A 19,533-nucleotide genomic window follows, 5' to 3' on the forward strand; every position below is an offset into this window, starting at 1 on the left:
GTTTTTTGTTTTATTAAAACAACCTTTAGATTTTATAAAATTTTATATATTTTTTGTAACAAAAATATAACCTATTTACACCTTTGCGTAAAGTACTATCAATCACATTGATTCCGATGCACTAGTCCCTAGTTGAGCAATAACAAATTAAGTTAACAATAATTATTACGTTGTCCCTCGCCCTAAACACTAAGCTTATATTTTACTCTTTATAAAAGTCTTCTATGATGTCTTTGTACTTTTCGTAAACGACGTTTCTCTTGATTTTCAACGTTGGCCCTGTGAACAAATAACGCAGATTATAAACATGAGTAATTAACTGGGATATCCTAGGTTTACACGTTTTTTGAGACTTTGAACCATAAAGAAAGTTTCAAGGCTTATAATAATGAATTTTCTTATATAAATAAGTACATAATATTACATTGCTACATACCTAATTCTCCAGAATGCACTGAGAAGTCTTTAGGAAGGATAGCGAACTTCTGGATTTTCTGTGCGTTTGATATCGCGTGTTTGTTGGCCCGAGTTATACCCTCCTCAATGGCTTTGTATACCTGAAAAAATAAATTGATTTTTAATCATTCGTTCCTAGAATTTCTATAAAGAAAAGGTATATACTTCGGGGCCACTTACTGCAGCATCCTTGGTGTTCACAATTTCACTGATTTTGGTAGCTTTACTGCCGAGGCTGGCAACCCATTTCCTCGTCTCGTTGTCCAAATCGTCAGTTGCTTCACTTGTTTCAGAGTTCACTTTAGCCTGAAAGCAGATAAAAGTGAACAGTTACACACTGTGGTACACAATAATGCGTTTATCTTCTTTGTAAAAAAATATTAAATAAAAAAATAAATATTCTTCTTAAAGTCAAGCAATGCACATTATTTGATGGATATTTTAGTTTGAGACACTGATATTCAATAGTTACCTAGATGCAAATAAAATAAAGAAAACATTCTTTTGTTTGTACCCTGAAGGCTCCGAAATTGCTGAACCGATCTTAAAAAGGCTATCTCGGTACGGGAAGTTTCCCCGGGATGTGGACGAAACTTCGGCAAACAGTATTAGTACGTACCCTATAAGTACCTTCGAGCATTCTTAATGACAAAAGCAGTTCACATCCAAAAATAAACCTTACTACGAATACTAAGTACTTGATTTTCAACGTGTTAAGAATTTTCTCTTCTCTCCGAGCCGGTCTGTCTGAACGGACCCTAAAGCTGCCCCAACAGGTTCGAAAAAGGCTCGGCAGATGATTGGAGATGATTATAAGTAGGTATGTATACCTTCAATGTAAGCAGTACGGAGAGGAACTTGCGCCTGTCTCCGATGAGCACGGCGTAGCCCACGTGCAGCAGCTCCGCCTGCACCGCCTGCTCGATCAGCACCGGCGCCACGTTCTCGCCGCCCGCCGTGATTAGCAACTCCTGGATTATAAATACATTCATGTATCACCACATCAACAGATAGTTTTTAACAATTATGTCATTGTCCATTGTCCTTCTCAGTGTGAGAGGTATGTGCCCAGCAGTGGGACGAAAAAGAGGCTGTAACGAACGACGTTGTCCACGTGAAAAGGTATCAATTTTGAATAATTTATATACTAAAGTTATAAGCCAGCGACTGCCAAACGTCCAATATTTTATAAAGGTTGAGTGTGCATCTATCCTACACATCAATGATTTACTTCTACGAAGTGTGGATTTAACAGATATTAAAGATTATAGGTACGGACTTTTTATATGATAGCAATCGTTAATCTCTTTGGGGAATCGGGGAAAAATGATATGAGGTAACCTTTGCACTGATTTTGATGTTATACCTCTTGTCCCGTACAAAACCTCTTAAAAGATGTCAAAAATTAAAAGAAAAAAAATCATACCTTTATTCTACCAGTGATATAAAGGAGGCCGTTGCTATCAACTCTGCCGATATCTCCAGAGTGCAACCAGCCTTCATCGTCAATGGCCTCTTTAGTCTTCGCCTCGTCGTTGAGATATCCCATGAAGACGTGACGGCCACGCATCATGATCTCCCCGGGACCGTTGGGACTGACGGAACCACCGAACATGGTCTCTGTACCGTCCAGGAGAGCACCCGCCGAGTCCAGGGAGAATCTAGAAGATTCAGAATGGCATGTCGAATTCTCTTGAATGCGAAAATGACATTGAACTAAAAGAGATCTTCCTACTCGGTTGCTAAAAAGTACATTTTGAACGTCAAAATTTACAAAAGACAGCTCCTAAAATGCCCACCCTTCCCTATTCCTTATATATTTTTTGCTTGGATGTAGAAGTGATAATTATTATCTATCTCAAAGGATCCGTATTCCGACCCGAAAGAAGGATGCCTATCTATATATTTACCTATATTTAAATTAACTATTGACACATTTGTATTCGAATTAACTTTTGACTCATTTACTGCGGAACAGTACCTATCTGTTTAGATAAGAAAAACAGGTGCACACTTATTTAGGTAAATAGTTGCTCTAAATCACACCATTCTGATGATTAACATGATAAGCATAAAAATATGTGATCAATTACATTCCTACTCATTAATCATTTTATTGACGTCAATTACTTATGTATACATTTATATTTCCTGTTGACATTTTATTTTCTTCAAACTCGATTAACTAAAAGTGAAATAATCGGTTTATTTATCACACCTTAAATAATGTGTCAATTTGTTTTGGCATCGCATGATTTGCCAATTCATGTTATTTTGCTAAATACAACAACGTTAAATAGAACTCTTCAGTAAGCTTACAGCTGCTTTCTTACCAGCAGTTTAGCCAGCGGTTAACTTACCTATTCAATAAAGAATACCCCAGTAAATAATTATTACAACAGTAACATATTAAAACACTAACACAGTAACCCCCGCACTCAGAGACATTTAATGGTTACTTAAGCCATTTCTTAGCGAAGGATTTCTTTGGCAATCCGTCACTAAGGAGTGACTTAAGTAAGACAGTTTCCCACTCACTTGGGGTATATGCTGAGTGTATGAGCACCCGAAGCCTCGCTCATGCCGAAAGCGTCCACAATAGGCACATCCAGCGAAAGGAAGAACTTCTTGATGTCGGGCGACAGTGGCGCCGCCGCCGTCACGAACGTCGTGCACTGGTCCAAGCCTAGCGAGTCGTGCACCTTGCTGAATACGAGGGATTTCGCCATCTTGTAGCCGAATGATGAACCCTCCAACCTGAAGAAGTAAGCAGGATTAAAGACGGACGTTAAATTGAGGTACCCACAGGTACCTTTGTAGGACATAAAATCACTCGTTCAGGAAACATTTAAACACGCCATCTACATTTCTATATCTAAAGGTAAAACGAAATAAAATCATGAGAACGAATATGAACAAAAAAAATTTGAGCACTGATCCCAATTCAAATTGGGATAGGAGTAAGAGAATGACAGTATGTAGCCAGTTTATACTCTGGAGGATAATGATGCGTTTAATTTGATTTTACAAATAGATGCTTAGGTGTACTACTTATAAGTCACCTTCATTGTAAAGAAATAATAACAGCGAATTAACAACGCACTAATTTCAGCGTTATTACTGTGTATTACGTCAATAATGAGGGGTAACTCAAGCCATGTTTACTACTAATTGAACATTTACTTTGTTTTGTTCACAAACAATGCCAAAGCATGTACCTCAATAATAAGCTGTTATTCACGGCCTGGTATGTTGGTAAACAATTACTTAATTTGTTCATTAATTACACTCAATCAATATGCAAAACACATGCATCACTTATAATTAAAATTATTAATAATGGTTTTTTGTCTTTTCGTTGAGTGTTAATTTGTTAGGGAAAAGTACTCGGATTACAAAGTGCATGGGTTTTTCCTTATATTTTAACTAATATTACATGTCTGCGTTATCAGATTATTTTTTAAGTAGATAGGTACAAAGTTCCATAAATGGGAAATTAATTCGAACTACCTGTACATTTCTAAAGTTCAAACTACAAACGAATATGGTGCATACATGCTTTCAAAATACTCAAACTCGTAATACTACTTTCTCAGGTGATACATAATTGTCATGCTGCAAGCGCTACGGGGGTTCATCGACCTTACATACCAATACTTGATCATTTCAGGAATGGTGAGGTCTATTGGCAGACCGTACATGCCACTCGATAGCGCACTGATCGAAAAACATTGCAATTAATTATAATATGGCTATTTGCCAAACATCCAATCAAAAGGGATTAGCTATGCGTCACCCTGAACTGAACTAACGCTTATAGTTAAGTCGTAAAAACTGTAACAATAATCCCATTTTCCTCATAATTTTCCTCAAGTTATTAAAAACGGCTTTATTGTTAATCATCGTTGTCATCATTATCAGTGCGAGGCAGTTACACCCAGTTAACTGATAGTAGCTGAGTCACCCGTCACGACATTCGCGGAAGTTCGGCACGTGGGAAGAATTCTTAGGTAAATTCATTTAAATACAATCAATGCTGGTCTTGACCGCGTTTGTAAACCTCAACAAAACGATGATAACACTTTGACCTGCATTTGTGTAGCGAACGAAATAAGACAGCAGGGCATTGATATGCGCTGATAGAGAGGGCTGAGAAATACGCAAATTTTTGACAAAGCTTTTTTTAAAGGTTGCGATAAATTAGAAGTTCAAAGTATTGTCTTACCCGTTAATCCTGGCAAGATGGTACTTAAGCCCCTTGTCCTTAGCGCACATTGCGATCTGCTTCTTGATGTAGCCACTGGACGCACCCACTGCCATAATCTTCTCGTACATTTTCTCCCAAACACGAGGTACTCCCAAGAACCTGATAATATCATAGCATACAATTTTCTTCTACTCGGGAGAACAGTTTTTACTCGTAAAAAAGCAAAGGTGATTCAGCAAACAATCCAAGAAAACGTAAAACAACCATTAAACTTATCTACTGATCATATCAAAGAGATATTAGCAACAATCGGCTATCAGAAGATATCCAAAAATCTTTATTACACCGTTTACGTTGAAACAGGTGTTTTATTTTAATCGGAAGTTTGCGAACTGAGAATGCGAAACATACTTAAATGATTGATACTTAGTTATTTATCCGAAATACCAAAACGAAGTGTTTCATACCTCGTCGGCCGGACTTCCTTGAGAGTCTCCACCAAGCTGCCTTTGAGCGCATCAGGTTGCGCGAAAAACACTGGGATCGCATTTGATAGGGTCGTGTAGATGTCTACGACCTGACAAAGACACCAAACAAGGATATTTTATTCATCTCAATATTTAAAAAATCAAAATCATAAGTCATTTATTTATTCTAAGTAGGCTGAAAATCAGCACTTTTTGAACGTCAAATCTACAAAAGGCAGCCCCCAAAACGCCCGCCCTTCACCACTTCCTATGTGTTTTAAAAGTAGGCAGTTAGAGAGCAGACATGCCTTCCTCATAATTAGGTAAAGATTTCCATGAACTTCAAATTAAATATAGGCCTGGATCAGATAGCTATTATCTTTTACACAAAGATTTATATCATTAGGTACGAAGAAATCATAACCTGCGTCACGATTTGCTGCGGCAAAGATTATTATCATCAGTACGAAAAATTCCCCAATAAGTTTAGTGACTAAGTTGGAGTAGGTATAGGTTCGATTGCATGGCAACACTTTTATGCATATGCATGAGGGCGAGAGGGCATATGCATGAGATTTGGACTACGTACTCTCTGCATCTAAGTTTCGATTTATTGTCTCATGGAATTACCTAACGCTATTATATATTTTTCCAACATTTTTAAAACTATGCTTTTCATAAATGTGTGGTGGGGGGGTTAACAGTTAATAAATTACGTGATGTATGTAAACTAATTTGTAAGAGATAACTTCTCAGGCGACCTCATGACTTGACTGATTGATAAACGAGATATACCTATCTTATGTTTTGCTTTTACCCCTCGACTAGATACGATAGATAGATATAGCAATCCTAAGGCGCCATCAATGCAATCCAAAGAAGATGTACCTTTAAAAACTACTATCGTTAAAAAACTTTGGTATATTCTAATAGAGAACTGTGACCTAGGCATGGCGTAGCGCCCGAAAACTCAGCATGAAAAGGGCCTGTAAGAATTCAGTTCTTTTCCCATAGCGGTGTCTACATGACTTTACGAAACAACATAGACTATGATGACTTTATGCATTTGTGAAAGTTGGACACCCGTTAAACTCAAGTCTTGCAAAGACGATAAACGCGCATTCATAAGAGTCTTAGAGAATTTTGGGACAGTTAATTTGCATGATATTCCTGGTGTTCCTGTTTACCTGTGCGGCGACGTGGCTGAGCGGCAGAAAGGAGATGATGCGGTCGTGCGTGGGCTGCAGGTCGGCCACGCGCTCCGAGATGCTGTGCGCGTCCCACGTCAGGTTGTCGTGCGACAGCATCACCGCCTTCGGGGGACCCACCGTGCCGGACTGCAGAGGAAAGTCACCTTCTTAGCAAATATTTCAATATACTAACTCCCGCACTCCGAGCCATTTACAGCCTTACAACTAAAACTTAAACATCTGTTGAACACTAGTCTAAAAAAGAAGGTTGCGAAACGGACCTTGTTTCAGCGTCATAATCTGTCATTTTTTAAGACGAGTGTTCAACAGACGTTTAAAAGTTTTTGTGGTGTCGTACCACAAAAACTTTTAATGATAACTTACTTAAGTCACTCCTTGGTGACGGATTGTCAAAGAAATCCTTCGCTAAGGAATGACCTAAGTAACCATTTAAATGTCTCTGAATGCGGGAGTGAGGGGATGTGTTTCAGCCAGCTCTCCTTAAAAGGCTCTTAGGAAGAGGTGACTGGATTGGATGGAAGAAACTTACGGTATAAACTAAGGTACAGCACTCGTTGACAGCGATGGTCTTTAGAACGCTGTCGAGTTGTGCATTGGACTCCTTGGCTCCCATCTCCATGACTTGGTCCCACTAGAAAAGAGCAATGGAACTTTAAATAGACGTTCAACAATGTTCTCGTCTTTTGATTGTGCATGTCGAGAAGACAGGTGTTGATATATGTAGGTGTTCTTTAAACCCAACTTACACTGTAGACGCCAGGCACTGAGGTGTCGACAGTTCCCTCCCATTGTATGAGCGCCTTCAAATGCGGCAGCTTACTTCTGATGGAGAGGATCTTGTCCAACTGCTTCTTGTCTTGAACCGCGCAGATGTTGGCACGGGATGACAAGAGACAGTGGTAGCATGCGTCCGCTGAGTTCGTAGTGTAGATACCCGCTGCGTAACCACTGGGGAAACGGCATTAAGTTATAACTTACTTCGGTCTTTTTCTTGTAGGTGGACGCCACCTTTAACGATATTTGAATGCGGGATAGTTGGATTTGAGTAGGAAATATGACAACACAACATAACGATGTGGTGTTTGTAAAAACACAAAAGATGTATGTTTGTGAAAACTCCTATGAAGAAATCATTACTGCAATAGGGGACTGAAAATAATATTTTTTCCAAACTACATGTCTAGTCCTTGCAGGCTTGGATATTATGCTAGTAAGGCAGTAGGTTGGTAACAATGATCGGAAAAATCCTAAAAACGTAATAGATAAATAGTATCTTAATATCTTTCTGCGGCCCAAACTATGACGCACCTGGCCTTTGGCAATAAATATGTACATAAAAGATTATATAATGTTATAAAACAATAAACAAATAAATGGACAAGTATTTTGTTATCTGAAAGTGTTGTAAATTTTATGAAAATAAAATTGCCCTTAATCTATTGACCGAGTACAACGTTTATTTACTTGTGGGTACATAGTTTCATACGAGGTGCCTACATACTTTGTTGGAGTATATTTAAAAATGTAAAACAGGTGTGAAACAATGGATTCGCACGTTTAAATTACATACATATAATAGCCGTAAAACTGTGTTATTTTACTGCTTCACATTTATTATGAGAGAAAAATAATATCAATTACAAAATTATTCATGTTCCAAATACGTTTGTATACTAAGTTTTGTCTGGCGGAATTAGAATTGCATATAACTTGTCTAAAAAGATTTTAAGCATCAGTTTGTAAACAATCGTTTCAATGAGACATAAATATTTTCTCACGGACTGTTTTGGGTTTAAAACTATCAAGTAATTTTTATGTTTTGAAAAGTTATCTGATTACGTATGCTGTGGGAATGTCGCACTTATTATGTAATTAGGAAATGAGTTTTAATGACGTTAGTCGTCAAACTTTGAGACCTTGGAAACTATTTTTAGTAAAGTTATACCTAGGTAGTTTTATACTCAGATCAAAGAAATAGGTTTTGTAGATAACTAGCTTCTGCCAGCGGTTTCACCCGCATCCCGTGGGAACTACTTCCCGTACCGGGATAAAAAGTAGCCTTTAGCCTTCCTCGATAAATGGGCTATCTAACACTGAAATAAATTTTCAAATCGGACCAGTAGTTCCTGAGATTAGCGCGTTCAAACAAACAAACAAACTCTTCAGCTTTATAATATTAGTATAGATTATAAAATACTTACCCGGCATGAATGGCTGCTAGGTCGGCGACAAACCATTGTTCTGAGTTAAACCCGAGTATGCAGACAGAGTGGTGCCTCTCTAAGCCTAGCTTTATGAAAGCTTTGGCTACTGTGCGTACGCGTTCCTGGTATACTCTGGGAAAAAAAATTAAGTATGCAGGTATAAATAATACAAAAGTAAAAATCAATTGGTTGACCTCCCACTTTATTCAGGTGTATTTAATTAAATCGTATTGAAAAACAAGAGAATATACCTTCTCTCGAAAATGTAGAATTTGCATTCAAGTTTCTTGTAGGTATATTTAAATCTTAAGCACAATAAGTACAATTTCTATACCTATTGGTGTTATGTTAGAATACCTACATTTTATCTGTAGGAAGATAATAGATAACGCTATCATAGTGGTAAGCAGGAACCAAGCTAAGTCTCTCTATCTTCTTATCAAATTACGTAAAATAATAATGCATTTTCAAAAAAAGATCATTTATCTGGGATTAACAGCTTAGCAGCAAATTGATTTTACACAGAAATTAATCTAAAATTTCATTAATCTTTTACAAAAGTGGCACCATTTCGATATTACTGCTTGGGATTTTCCAAAATATAAAAACTGACCTAGTTGAAACTTACTTGTATGTGATTTTGTGCCATTTTCCGTCTGCTTTTTTTGTTGCTAACGCTGTTGCGTCGGGATACCTCGCTACTGTCCTATTGAGAAGGCCGGGCACTGAGATGGGGGGTTCTGCAGACACCCCTCGCGCCTGCAAGTGTAGTTTCACGTAGCCGCCGGGCGTTGAGTTTGTGAAACTGTCTGACGGTACTACCTGATCCGGCCCTGCAGAAAATAAGACGATGTTATGTAAACACGTCAAGAATGTTCGATGAACGCGTGCCCTATAATTCAGGATGTTTGTTATTACCTAGTCCTGTACTGTTTATAGTTAATAGTAATATAGCTATGTTCGACTTTGTTCTACAATGGCGAACGTTATCAAACAAACATTGAACTTGTTACGAAACCGTTCGATGAAGGGTATGGGTATAATTGTTGTTCGCGCCATTGTTATCGGATTACCATTTTTATAACATGATCTTGGTTAATTAGATCTATTATTTTCCGTACATATTTACACCATTGCTCATCGATCTCTACCTTGCTTTCTGACTTCGCCAGAAGGAGAGATAGAGCAGAAGATTTTGATATTGTACCTACTTAACTTAATTTAAAATGTATGGAGCCTCTACGAAAACATTAAAAAAAACAACGATTCGGAGAAACGTTCGTATGCTAATAGCTAATGATAATAAAGAAACCGCAGCTCAACTAAGTATATTTTTTCTCGAAGGTTATAGAAAAACTTTATATTAATACATTTTTAACCTTCTGCACAGACCTTTGAATAAATTTTTTTAGAGTACCTAGGTATGTAAGTAGTATTAGAGGGGTCTATGGCCAGTCCCGCTCTGAGTCATTTATAGAGCACTCAGAACAAGTGGGGTCACCGTGTTCTGTCTACCGGCCACTCCAAAACGGAATTTGTACGTTGATATTAGACTCTACCTCAAATAATGTCGGTAATGGTTGAGGTCCTCAATCCAGCACCAGTTTCCAGTCCTTCAACTTTAGGAGGTCAGACGGACAGGCAATCGCTCCACGTAAAAATACTGGTACTTAGTTGGATCTGCTTACACTGGAAACCGACCCCAATATAGTAGGGAAAAGGCAAGGCAGATGAGGATGTAGTTCATGTAGTTTGACTTACTGAAAATGACACTGAGTTCTACCTTTACAGCTGATATGTGGATATCTTTAATCTAAATCTCAAGTAAAAAATATGACGAAGTTGACAGATTCATTGACTCACCGTTCAAGTGTTTCCCGTGACTAATTCCATTTGGTACTTGCATTTTATTAACTTTTACAATTTCTTCGCCGTTTTCCACGATGACGGTCGTGTTACTCTGAAAATAGCAAAGTTTATAAGGCTTGGGTTTGTACTTAGGTGCAGTTACCTAATTTCTACCTAGCAATATTCTACTAAGGTACCCGTATCGAAAACCTTCTTTATTTTTAACACGCTTAATATAAATATCAGCGGAACAAAATATGTAAAGAGGTAATTGCATTGTCTATTGTTTGTTTAGTTCGAAGCACATTATACCAATAGGTACTATATCGCCATTTCGTATATTTTCTGCGGTTTGTCTTTCATACCTAAGTACACTATTTTCCGGGCATAAGCGAGCAAATAATTATAGGACAACCCGTAATAATATGCACGCAAGGAATAAACGACTATTTAAGTGTCTATATAATTATGAAATTAATAACTTTAATAGGTAAAGTACATATAATTGAAGTTAATTCTGTAAATCATCAATTCGTTAACAGTTATTTAAAAAGAGATGAAAGTACAGCAATTTTCTTATTTTTGCCCCTATTTAAATATATTTTGTTGATGCCACGGAGGTTTTTACACCGAAGTGTGTATTCGGGTATTTCCCGTTCCCCCTCACGGTGGCAAGTGGTCATCTATCTACCTACATGGGGTTTTTATGGGTACTTCCTAAAAGGAGACTGGTTATAAAAACGAATCTAGTTTTAAAGTTGTTTTAGGTTACCGTAAAGGAAAAAGGCACATCAATTTACGATAACGAGTTTTGCCTAGTAAGATGCTATATTTTATTTAAATGTTATTTTTTTATTCACATACAAATGTGATTCTCAAATTAATAGTGTATTAATATGCCTTCACGTTTGAGTTAAAAATACGAAATGAGGTAGCAAATATTTGAATTCCTTAGGACTATTAATGTTAGTACCTACTCGTACATTGCCCTAGCCATTCTAGTGGCAAAGAACTGCCGCATGCATGACAAGCATAGCCCTAATAAATCAAGAGGTAAATTTAAGGACATGGAGTGCTAAATCACGACATGGGGTGGGTAAATGTGGGGTTCATTACACCATGGGGGTAAGTTCAGCAAAGTGCGTTAACCCAACCTTTATTAAAATAGAAATCAATCCTACAATAAGATTCGATTTTTACCAACACGTACCGATGAGAACTGTAAATAAAACTTTAAATGAAAATTTGAGCAGCGATGTGTAGAAAAATGTGCTTATTTGATTTCGTAAAAACTGGTGCTGGGCTCTCGAAAATAAATCTGCGTAGGTAAGTATGGTCAAGATACCTAGGTGCACTATTTACCTTCAGACAAATAATGAAGCACTTGTAATAGCTATCGAATACAAGGTGAGTGTAATTATAGGGACGTGGAATGCACCATTCAAGGTAAGCAAACAAAATTCTACACAGTTAGCAAGTCTAGAGTCCAGACTAAACGCAATGGGAAGGAAGAAGCAGATATTTCATAATTTTTTTACCGACTTCATAAATCAGTTGAATTCGAATAAACATTCAATTAATTTAATAATCTTTATATAACAATAGAATGAAAAACGAGGCCAAAATACTTAAATTAATTCCTCTTCATACCCGGTCAACTTACTTCATTTAGAATTCGGTGTATAAAGAAACTTTGTACCAAAGTTTGACCTACCCAAACATCATTTTGGTGGCAAACAACAACTGGGCATTTTGTCGAATACCTTTAAAATGTTTATCTTGTTTTTGCTTTTGCAATTCTTTTCCATAATTATATTGATTTAATGGATAACATTTTTCACGGTCTAGTAATAATTTTGAATACGTAGGTACCTCCTTAATTTAGCAGCTATAATTCTAGAAAATCATTATAAATATGGCATAAAACCAAGCACTAATTAAGCTTAATTGCTCTAATCTCATATTTAAATGAAGGTAGAACCAGTTTGCCTAAAGTCAGAGGCTAGGTTAACGCGACTCTAGTACTTGAAATAATTAATCTTGGAAGGTAATTGACTCGTGCTGTAGATTCGGATTGTACCGAATTCATGTGCCACTTTAATTTGGTCCTAATCTGCAAACCACACGACCATGACATAAACCGATCAAGTTTTAAGGTATTAAAGTTATCTACGTTTACCAATTTTATATTAGAAACGTTCTAGATATTTAAACTTGGTTTCGTATACGACGAATTATTATTAACTTTATCTCTGATGGATTTTTTCGTCATTCAATTTTATATGGTTTTATTTATTACTTGCTTAATCATTTTGATAACCGAATATCTTTAAGCATACGCACTTAGTAATCAGACGGCCAGATGTTTGTTGGAGTCCTATTTATTCACGGAATACTTTAATCGCATATAATCTCTTGCAAAGTGATAAGAAAGTTTATGGCTTGACATAACAGGTATTATGCAGGTTGATAATATTTTATTACGTACATCTATAAGGGTCTTTTTACTGGTAACGGATCTATATGTACTGGCGCTTGATAAGAAGTAACGCCGATAATGTTATGACAAGCTAAATGGAATAAAAAAATCCATAATTATAAGAATAGGTACCGTACATCAACTCGCTAACGAAGTGGCATAAAACTGCTTTTATATTATGTGATGGTATGGTAAACCACAGAAAAGCGGAGATGATTTTCTTATTTTTATATATTCAGAAGCCACTGAAGGAATACTTTCTTGCATTTGTTTGTTATCGAGACTAATAAAAAACTACAGTGTAACTTATTTAAAAGTTAATCACTTATGATTCACACTTTATTTACAAATTAATGCTAAAAATAGCTATAGGATGAATCAGATTGGGGAAGGTTTGCGATAGTAGGTTTAAAAAATTGGTGCGATAATTATGAATCGCGGAAACAGTTTTATCTTGATTCTTGAAGATTTTAAGTATTGATTCATATTGAATTAGACATATGACTCATATAAGGATTAAATTATGGCGCTAACTTGATATGCGTCATTTCAATATTATTAGATACCTACTAATTATATTATTTTTTCTAACGCCTGCGTAGCGAAAGCGTAGACTTCCGTAGCATAATATGACAAAAATACGCGTAGCGCGTAGGGATGAGTTTTTTTTTTGTGTTTCGTGTTATATTAGTAATTAAACCAACTATTTACATAACCAGTGGTAAAACAGTGCTGCCTGTGGCTAAGTTTGAATAACAGACTACCTATAGCTATTTTTATTAATGTTCAAGTTAGTAGACATATTGTGACTACCAAAATAATTATTATGTAAAACTGATAAGACTATTTAAGTTGAATGTACGTGGAGCGGATTTTATCTCAGTTTATTTTTGCAATACCTAATAGGTAGGTACATGCCTACTACAAATCACTACGTTTGAATCTGTCAGCGTGATTAATTAAGATTGCCAGGGGTGATCAATGAATCATAGTGCCGACTACATGCGTAAATGAGCACAATGTGAAGGAAAATCTAAAACCCATGTATTTTACACTTCACCTGTCACAGGAACCTTGCAACCATAGTCTGACGACACCGGTAAAGACACACCAAGAATCAATCAATGATATGAAAACTTGCTGATTAAGTACATAGACTACAATGTCCAGTTGTGAAGAAGTTTAATTCTAACAACAATTATACGTCGAAGGGCACGTTTTAAAATTGTGCGACTTTATGACATCCGGCAACATATTTATAAGATGATAAATCATTTAGGTACATTCGAAATTAAAGCTATCTAGCTATATATAGTACCATCTCCGCTATGCAATTAATCATAAAGAATTTTCATATTTTAAATACTTAACTTTACATATCATTTTAAGTTTTTTTTTGACATAAATAGGCATGAGTGTGTACGATGATAGATATATATTTATTTATCATAAATGATTTGCGTATATTTTACTACAATGTATGGAAATTAAGACATGTGCAGGTGCGTCACATTGTACTCAATATGTTGATGCAAATTATTTTTAAACTGCTACAAGCTGAAGTGCTGAATTCCAATACTTATAGTGGGTGAGTACTGTTAGTATACATGTGTAATATTAGACTGGATTGCTGGAAACTAGAACATCTGATGGCTCAATATATTTAGTCCGTATGGAACAGAAAATATATCGCAAACTTTGGAATAGATCTTCAAGGTGTTATGAGAACGTTACTCATTGACAAAACTTATCTATCATTAAAAAAAACCCCTTAAAATTGTTATCTGAATCATTAAATAAAACTGTTCAGGAAATTCCTATTTTTCAGAATTGGTGAGACATGGCTTGCATGATTAATTTCATAGATTATTTTTTAGTTAGACAATTTAGACACTTTAATATTAAAGTAAAATAATTAATCTTTATTGTATTGGTTACAGGTGTTAGGTACCTAATAATATGTATTTACCATTTTCTTTAGCAGTTCCTCAAAATACAGTACCATTTTTACTATTCCGAAATTCAAAGACTCGTTGGTTTAAAGTAAACGTCCTATAATTCTCGCTGTACTTTGGACACAAATTCACTCCTAATAGACCACTGCCCTTGATAAGTTGTTACTTTAAAGTAAGCCCAGTATAATGTAATGAGACGGAGAATGATTTCATAGAGTATCATTCTATTGTTTTATTCAGTAAACACGCAGACGAATTTTAAACAAACAATTGACAAAGTAGTTGTAAACGTTCAATTAATAAAGTCATTAGTTAATATACCTAGTCGTTTAATTTATTATCAAAAACTCAGATAAGTCCTGTCTATACCGAACTAGGCACCAGACAGGGCCTAGATAACAATATGATTTATTTTCGTTTAAGATTAGATTATCATACATCATTTGGTTTCCAAGGTAATCTGATTATGGTTTATTTCAGCAATGCAATCATATTTAGTTCTTAAGTTACTTATACATAAATGTTTAACAAATTATATTTGTACATCTATATTTTAATTTACATATCATATTTCATAATCTGGGTGAAGCTATTGAAAATTAATGGATGTAATTGGCAATATACATTCCTAAGTATGTACCAAGTGACAATTTGAAAGCGGATATGAATTAGTAGTAGTTAGTAGTGGCTGTATAATTCTGCTCAGCATTTCGTTTCCGTTGATGCAGACATTTACAAATAATAGCAGCAGACACGTGTTCAGGGTTTTAAGAACACAACGCGGTGCGTGCAATACCGAATGCCTCTGACATAACTTGCACATAATATTTTTATGATATCGTAAAAACAGTGAAAGGTTGTTTTATAGAAACTAAGAATTGCTTCAAGATTACGTGTCTATAAACAAGATGAGGCAACTGAATCTTTACACCGATATTTATGATATGAATCGGTATCTCGACAAGTATTAAGTAACCTTTCTGTTAGATTGATTTTTTTAAACGTAAAACTACTCTGACTAAGGATTGTGGCCGTGAGAGTTCCATAACTACCTCTCGCAGCTTCCGTAATGCTGCCCAACCCAGCCCTACCGATTTTTTTCTACTCGTCTACTTAGATATGCTTCTCGAAGTTAAGTTAAGGTTAGTACGGTAATTAATATCATGTTATTATTGTACTACTGTAAGTAAGTGCGTGTTATTTATCATGAAGAAAGTTGTTAGACGCGGACGCGTATGCGGGGTCACCGCTATCTATCGCTATCAGTAAGTACGGTATCACAGATATACTGAACGAATTACATAAGATATATATCACAGTAGGAGGATTGAAATTCTTTGGAATTATTTAAAATCTTTAGCATTGATAAATTTATAGGAAGATATACGCAAGACTGGTGGTAATTTTGATGCATTTTATAAGCGGAAGAGGGCCTTACCCAGTTAAGGGACAGCGAAAATCAAATCAGGATCAAAATGATATTTAATCAGGTCACTAATTAAGTGCCCTGTTCGAAGACAAGTTTTAAGTCGCCCTAGGTTAAAGACATGTCACTTAATCCAGTTTTTAAATATAACCCTTTGCATGGTGTATGTTTAGTCGATAACAACATGATAATGAGAGCGGTTATCACTTATCAGCAAATGGCGTGATATAGGCTTGGTTACGTACGAACATGTGAAATGCAGAGTTTTAATGCTTACGTCAGTTGTGCGTGAATTTACCGAGGCATAGAGACAAGAAGAAGTAGCCATGCCTGATAGACTAAATTTCGATATAATTAATGACACTGTTCCATTTAAACTCAAGGTAGACCGATGCGGAGCTAAAGCAATGAGTTCCAACTGTTATCTCAATGCAGCAAAAACAAAAATTCACGTCATAGAGCGTTTTCAGTGCACCTATAGCATTTCATGAAGACGTAAATACACTCGTCCTTTATTAGTTCTGTATAGGTCGACGTAATAAAGATTTCATTAAGTAAGTTATGAAGTATTTTAGAGATAAACAGAGGCAACACCGGTTCTTTAGTAATGTTAGAATACCGGTTTAACTTCTTACGTATTTTTAATACCTTTGGGCGCTCAAATTTTATTTACGTCACGCGTTTTTTATATTGTACAAATAAAATAACAATTATAGACCGAACAAGGAAAATAACGTATGATTTTAATATTACGTACATACGTATAGACTACTGTTTAGCTAAATAATTATATAGACGTCGCTACTAAATGTGTACAATTCACTTCATTGAATCATGAGTTTGCTAGACTGGAGAATAGATGTATCAATATAATGCAGTAAGATCAATATGATATTTATTGTGGATGGCACTTCGCATCATAAGATGTTGTACTAGTGTGACGTTCGACATGCAAAACATCTCATGGCTATGTAAATTTTGGGCAGTCGACCGAGTAACGGTGTAACGGGTTATTGTTCGCAGCGGTACTGACTATGTCAACTTTGGACAACTTGTGTCAGAGAAAGACCCGTGAACATAAGTCGCTTATCAAAAAGCAGCGTTAGAAAATAAAATACTCGAATTTATGTAGTTTCGTAACTAAGAAAAATATCCTAACTGTTAGTAGATGCAATACTCTTTCATACTGAAAAAATAGCGTACTTGTTTACTTAGACATCTTACTAAAACGTATTTTAAGCTTACCTAAACAAAGACTGAATCATAAAATCAAATGAGAATATTTGAGCAATCCTTCACTGCACTTTATAAATAGCCCGACTGCACTGTGGGTAATGTCATGACCCGTTCTGGATATAAAAACTTTTAATGACAATTTTGATTTCTAACACCGTATAAAGTAGCGATAACCGCGGTCTACAGCTGACCCTGTGTAGGTCGTCGTGTAGACGGAAAATATATGAATTGTGGCGACCGAGGTGACGCGAGTGCCGCAGCCAACTGGCGACTTGCCCTACTGTGCGACTACATACAGTTCGAGTATAAAGTTCACTTCACTGATCGCGAAGACATGGTGAACCACCTTCAATTTTTCGCGCGCTTGCAACATCTAACATCAAAGTGATTATGCTAAATAATTGGTCGGTTCGATCGAGGAAAGACAGAGAGAGAATATACTGAAAATGTTAATAAAAAATACGTACGGCAGCATGGTTCTGTTGGTCCACGTCCATGGTGAGGTGATCTGTCACACTTATAGTATCACGGCGCACGTGCTTGGAAGCGACCGCGCAGATGACTGAGTGCGCGTCGTTTACACGCGGACGTTGTATTTCTCAACCGGCTCTGATAAACAACACTATAGCTTCGGCTAATCAGAGGTGATTGCCACATTATTAGTAATTTTATAGGTACCTATTCCTCTTTCGTTTAAAACACTATCTTATCTAATTTTTAATTCCGTTGCATTCCAAGCTTAGCAATTTTTTTCGGAATAGCGACTCTACTTCTAAAACTTTCTAAGACTTCTACAAAATTTCATATTTTATATTGCTCATTTCAATTATTTACTACTTGCTTGAACATAGTGTAAGCCGATGGGAGAATGTAGTGAAAAGTTAATGTAATTAAAAAAATAATAGGTAGAACCTATTGATTAGAAAGGTGCTTAACCGATTTATCTACATAGGCATCTAAAATGTGGCTTAAAATCTTGAAAGATGATGAAGCTTTTGTAGCCCATTTTGTAGGTCCAGTAGACACCTCAAGCAAACTAATATCCTTACAACAAACAAGTATATGTAAGATATTCGTGCATATAATATATATTTTAAACATAATCCAAGCTTTATTCTCACCAAGTTCAAATTAAGGTCATCAAGCGACCAGTCTCAATATTAGCACTATATCTTGAGATAAATGAATACATGGATTAATTGGTAATTATTTTATCATAAAAGACCCCCTCGTTGGTAGAGATATGAAATTTATAAGTGCACAAAGTATCTAAGATCGTTTATAAGTAATCAATTTATATATATCGAAACAATTTTTTTAGCCCCGATTACACCCATTTACTGACAGAATTGATGGACGATTTCTTGGAAGAAAAAAATCTTATGGATTTTGGTCAGGCCATAGAGAAGAGAAGACTGAATAAGATTTTTAGTAAGAACTTAATGTTATTCGGCGTTATTAAATAAACTCTTTTGCAAAAAAAGCGGGCACCTATGCGAAATCTGAGTTTTAAGGACTTTACGTGTATTTCAAAGGGTTTTAATGATTGGAGTATGTTTCTAGCATCAAAAGGGTTAGCCAAACATGCGTGAGAGTGTATTCTAAATTTGAATTTTGTACAATTGCTAAGAAATTGGTTAAACCTTGTTTTGGACTAATTGCTGGCAGAAAGTTCGTCGGGGTTTTGAAAAGTTTTTGAAGTGATTTTCAGAAAACTGATAATGCTGTTTTAATTAATGATTAATGTACCTTTTTGTTAGATCAAAACATTCTTGAAAAACTATGCGTATTTCATAAAATTTTTACCTGCTCTAAATGGGCTATACTGATGATTGATGGCAATGTTAAGAGTTTCGGTATTTTAGTGTAAAGCGTTCTACTGTTAAGATATTGTACCCACGTGTTTTAAAATATCGCTTTTACATAATGAAACACTATTTAGTGGAGTATCAGTACATTGGGCTGCGACAAAACCAATTTAAAGTAAGTAGTGCCGATCACAACTCGTCTCCTTTCGGACTTTGACATTAAAAAAATACCAAAT

The 19,533-nt window shown here is 35.9% G+C and overlaps 1 protein-coding gene across 3 annotated transcripts; it reads right to left on the bottom strand.

Moving 5' to 3' along the window:
- Positions 1-24: 24 nt before the first annotated feature.
- Positions 25-18,123, bottom strand: LOC110375114 (long-chain-fatty-acid--CoA ligase ACSBG2). Of its 3 annotated transcripts, none has more exons than XM_021333095.3 (16): positions 17,957-18,123; positions 10,409-10,505; positions 9,174-9,378; positions 8,543-8,677; positions 7,088-7,289; positions 6,871-6,972; positions 6,318-6,467; positions 5,131-5,240; positions 4,682-4,822; positions 4,108-4,173; positions 2,995-3,213; positions 1,883-2,117; positions 1,287-1,427; positions 637-762; positions 437-557; positions 25-279 (listed from the first exon to the last, which is right to left on the bottom strand). In XM_021333095.3, the coding sequence occupies exons 1-16, from the start codon at positions 17,984-17,986 to the stop codon at positions 203-205; spliced, it is 2,157 nt and encodes a 718-aa protein (XP_021188770.3). In that variant the 5' UTR covers positions 17,987-18,123; the 3' UTR covers positions 25-202. The 3 variants fall into 3 exon arrangements, with proteins under 3 accessions (XP_021188770.3, XP_021188773.2, XP_021188772.3); XM_021333098.3 differs by lacking the exon at positions 17,957-18,123 and adding an exon at positions 17,499-17,771; XM_021333097.3 differs by lacking the exon at positions 4,108-4,173 and having other exon boundaries at positions 17,957-18,122.
- Positions 18,124-19,533: the final 1,410 nt, after the last annotated feature.

Source organism: Helicoverpa armigera, chromosome 3 (genome assembly GCF_030705265.1).
Source record: "Helicoverpa armigera isolate CAAS_96S chromosome 3, ASM3070526v1, whole genome shotgun sequence".
NCBI classification, from domain to species: Eukaryota; Metazoa; Arthropoda; class Insecta; order Lepidoptera; family Noctuidae; genus Helicoverpa; species Helicoverpa armigera.

Excerpts from the sequence above, each read along its gene's own strand:
- LOC110375114 (XM_021333095.3), bottom strand. The coding sequence starts at position 17,986 with ATGGACGTGGACCAACAGAACCATGCTGCC. Across the intron at positions 7,290-8,542 it reads CTAGCAGCCATTCATGCCGG|TGGTTACGCAGCGGGTATCT; the intron begins GTAAGTATTTTA and ends CCGTTTCCCCAG. Across the intron at positions 3,214-4,107 it reads CCTGAAATGATCAAGTATTG|GTTGGAGGGTTCATCATTCG; the intron begins GTATGTAAGGTC and ends TTACTTCTTCAG.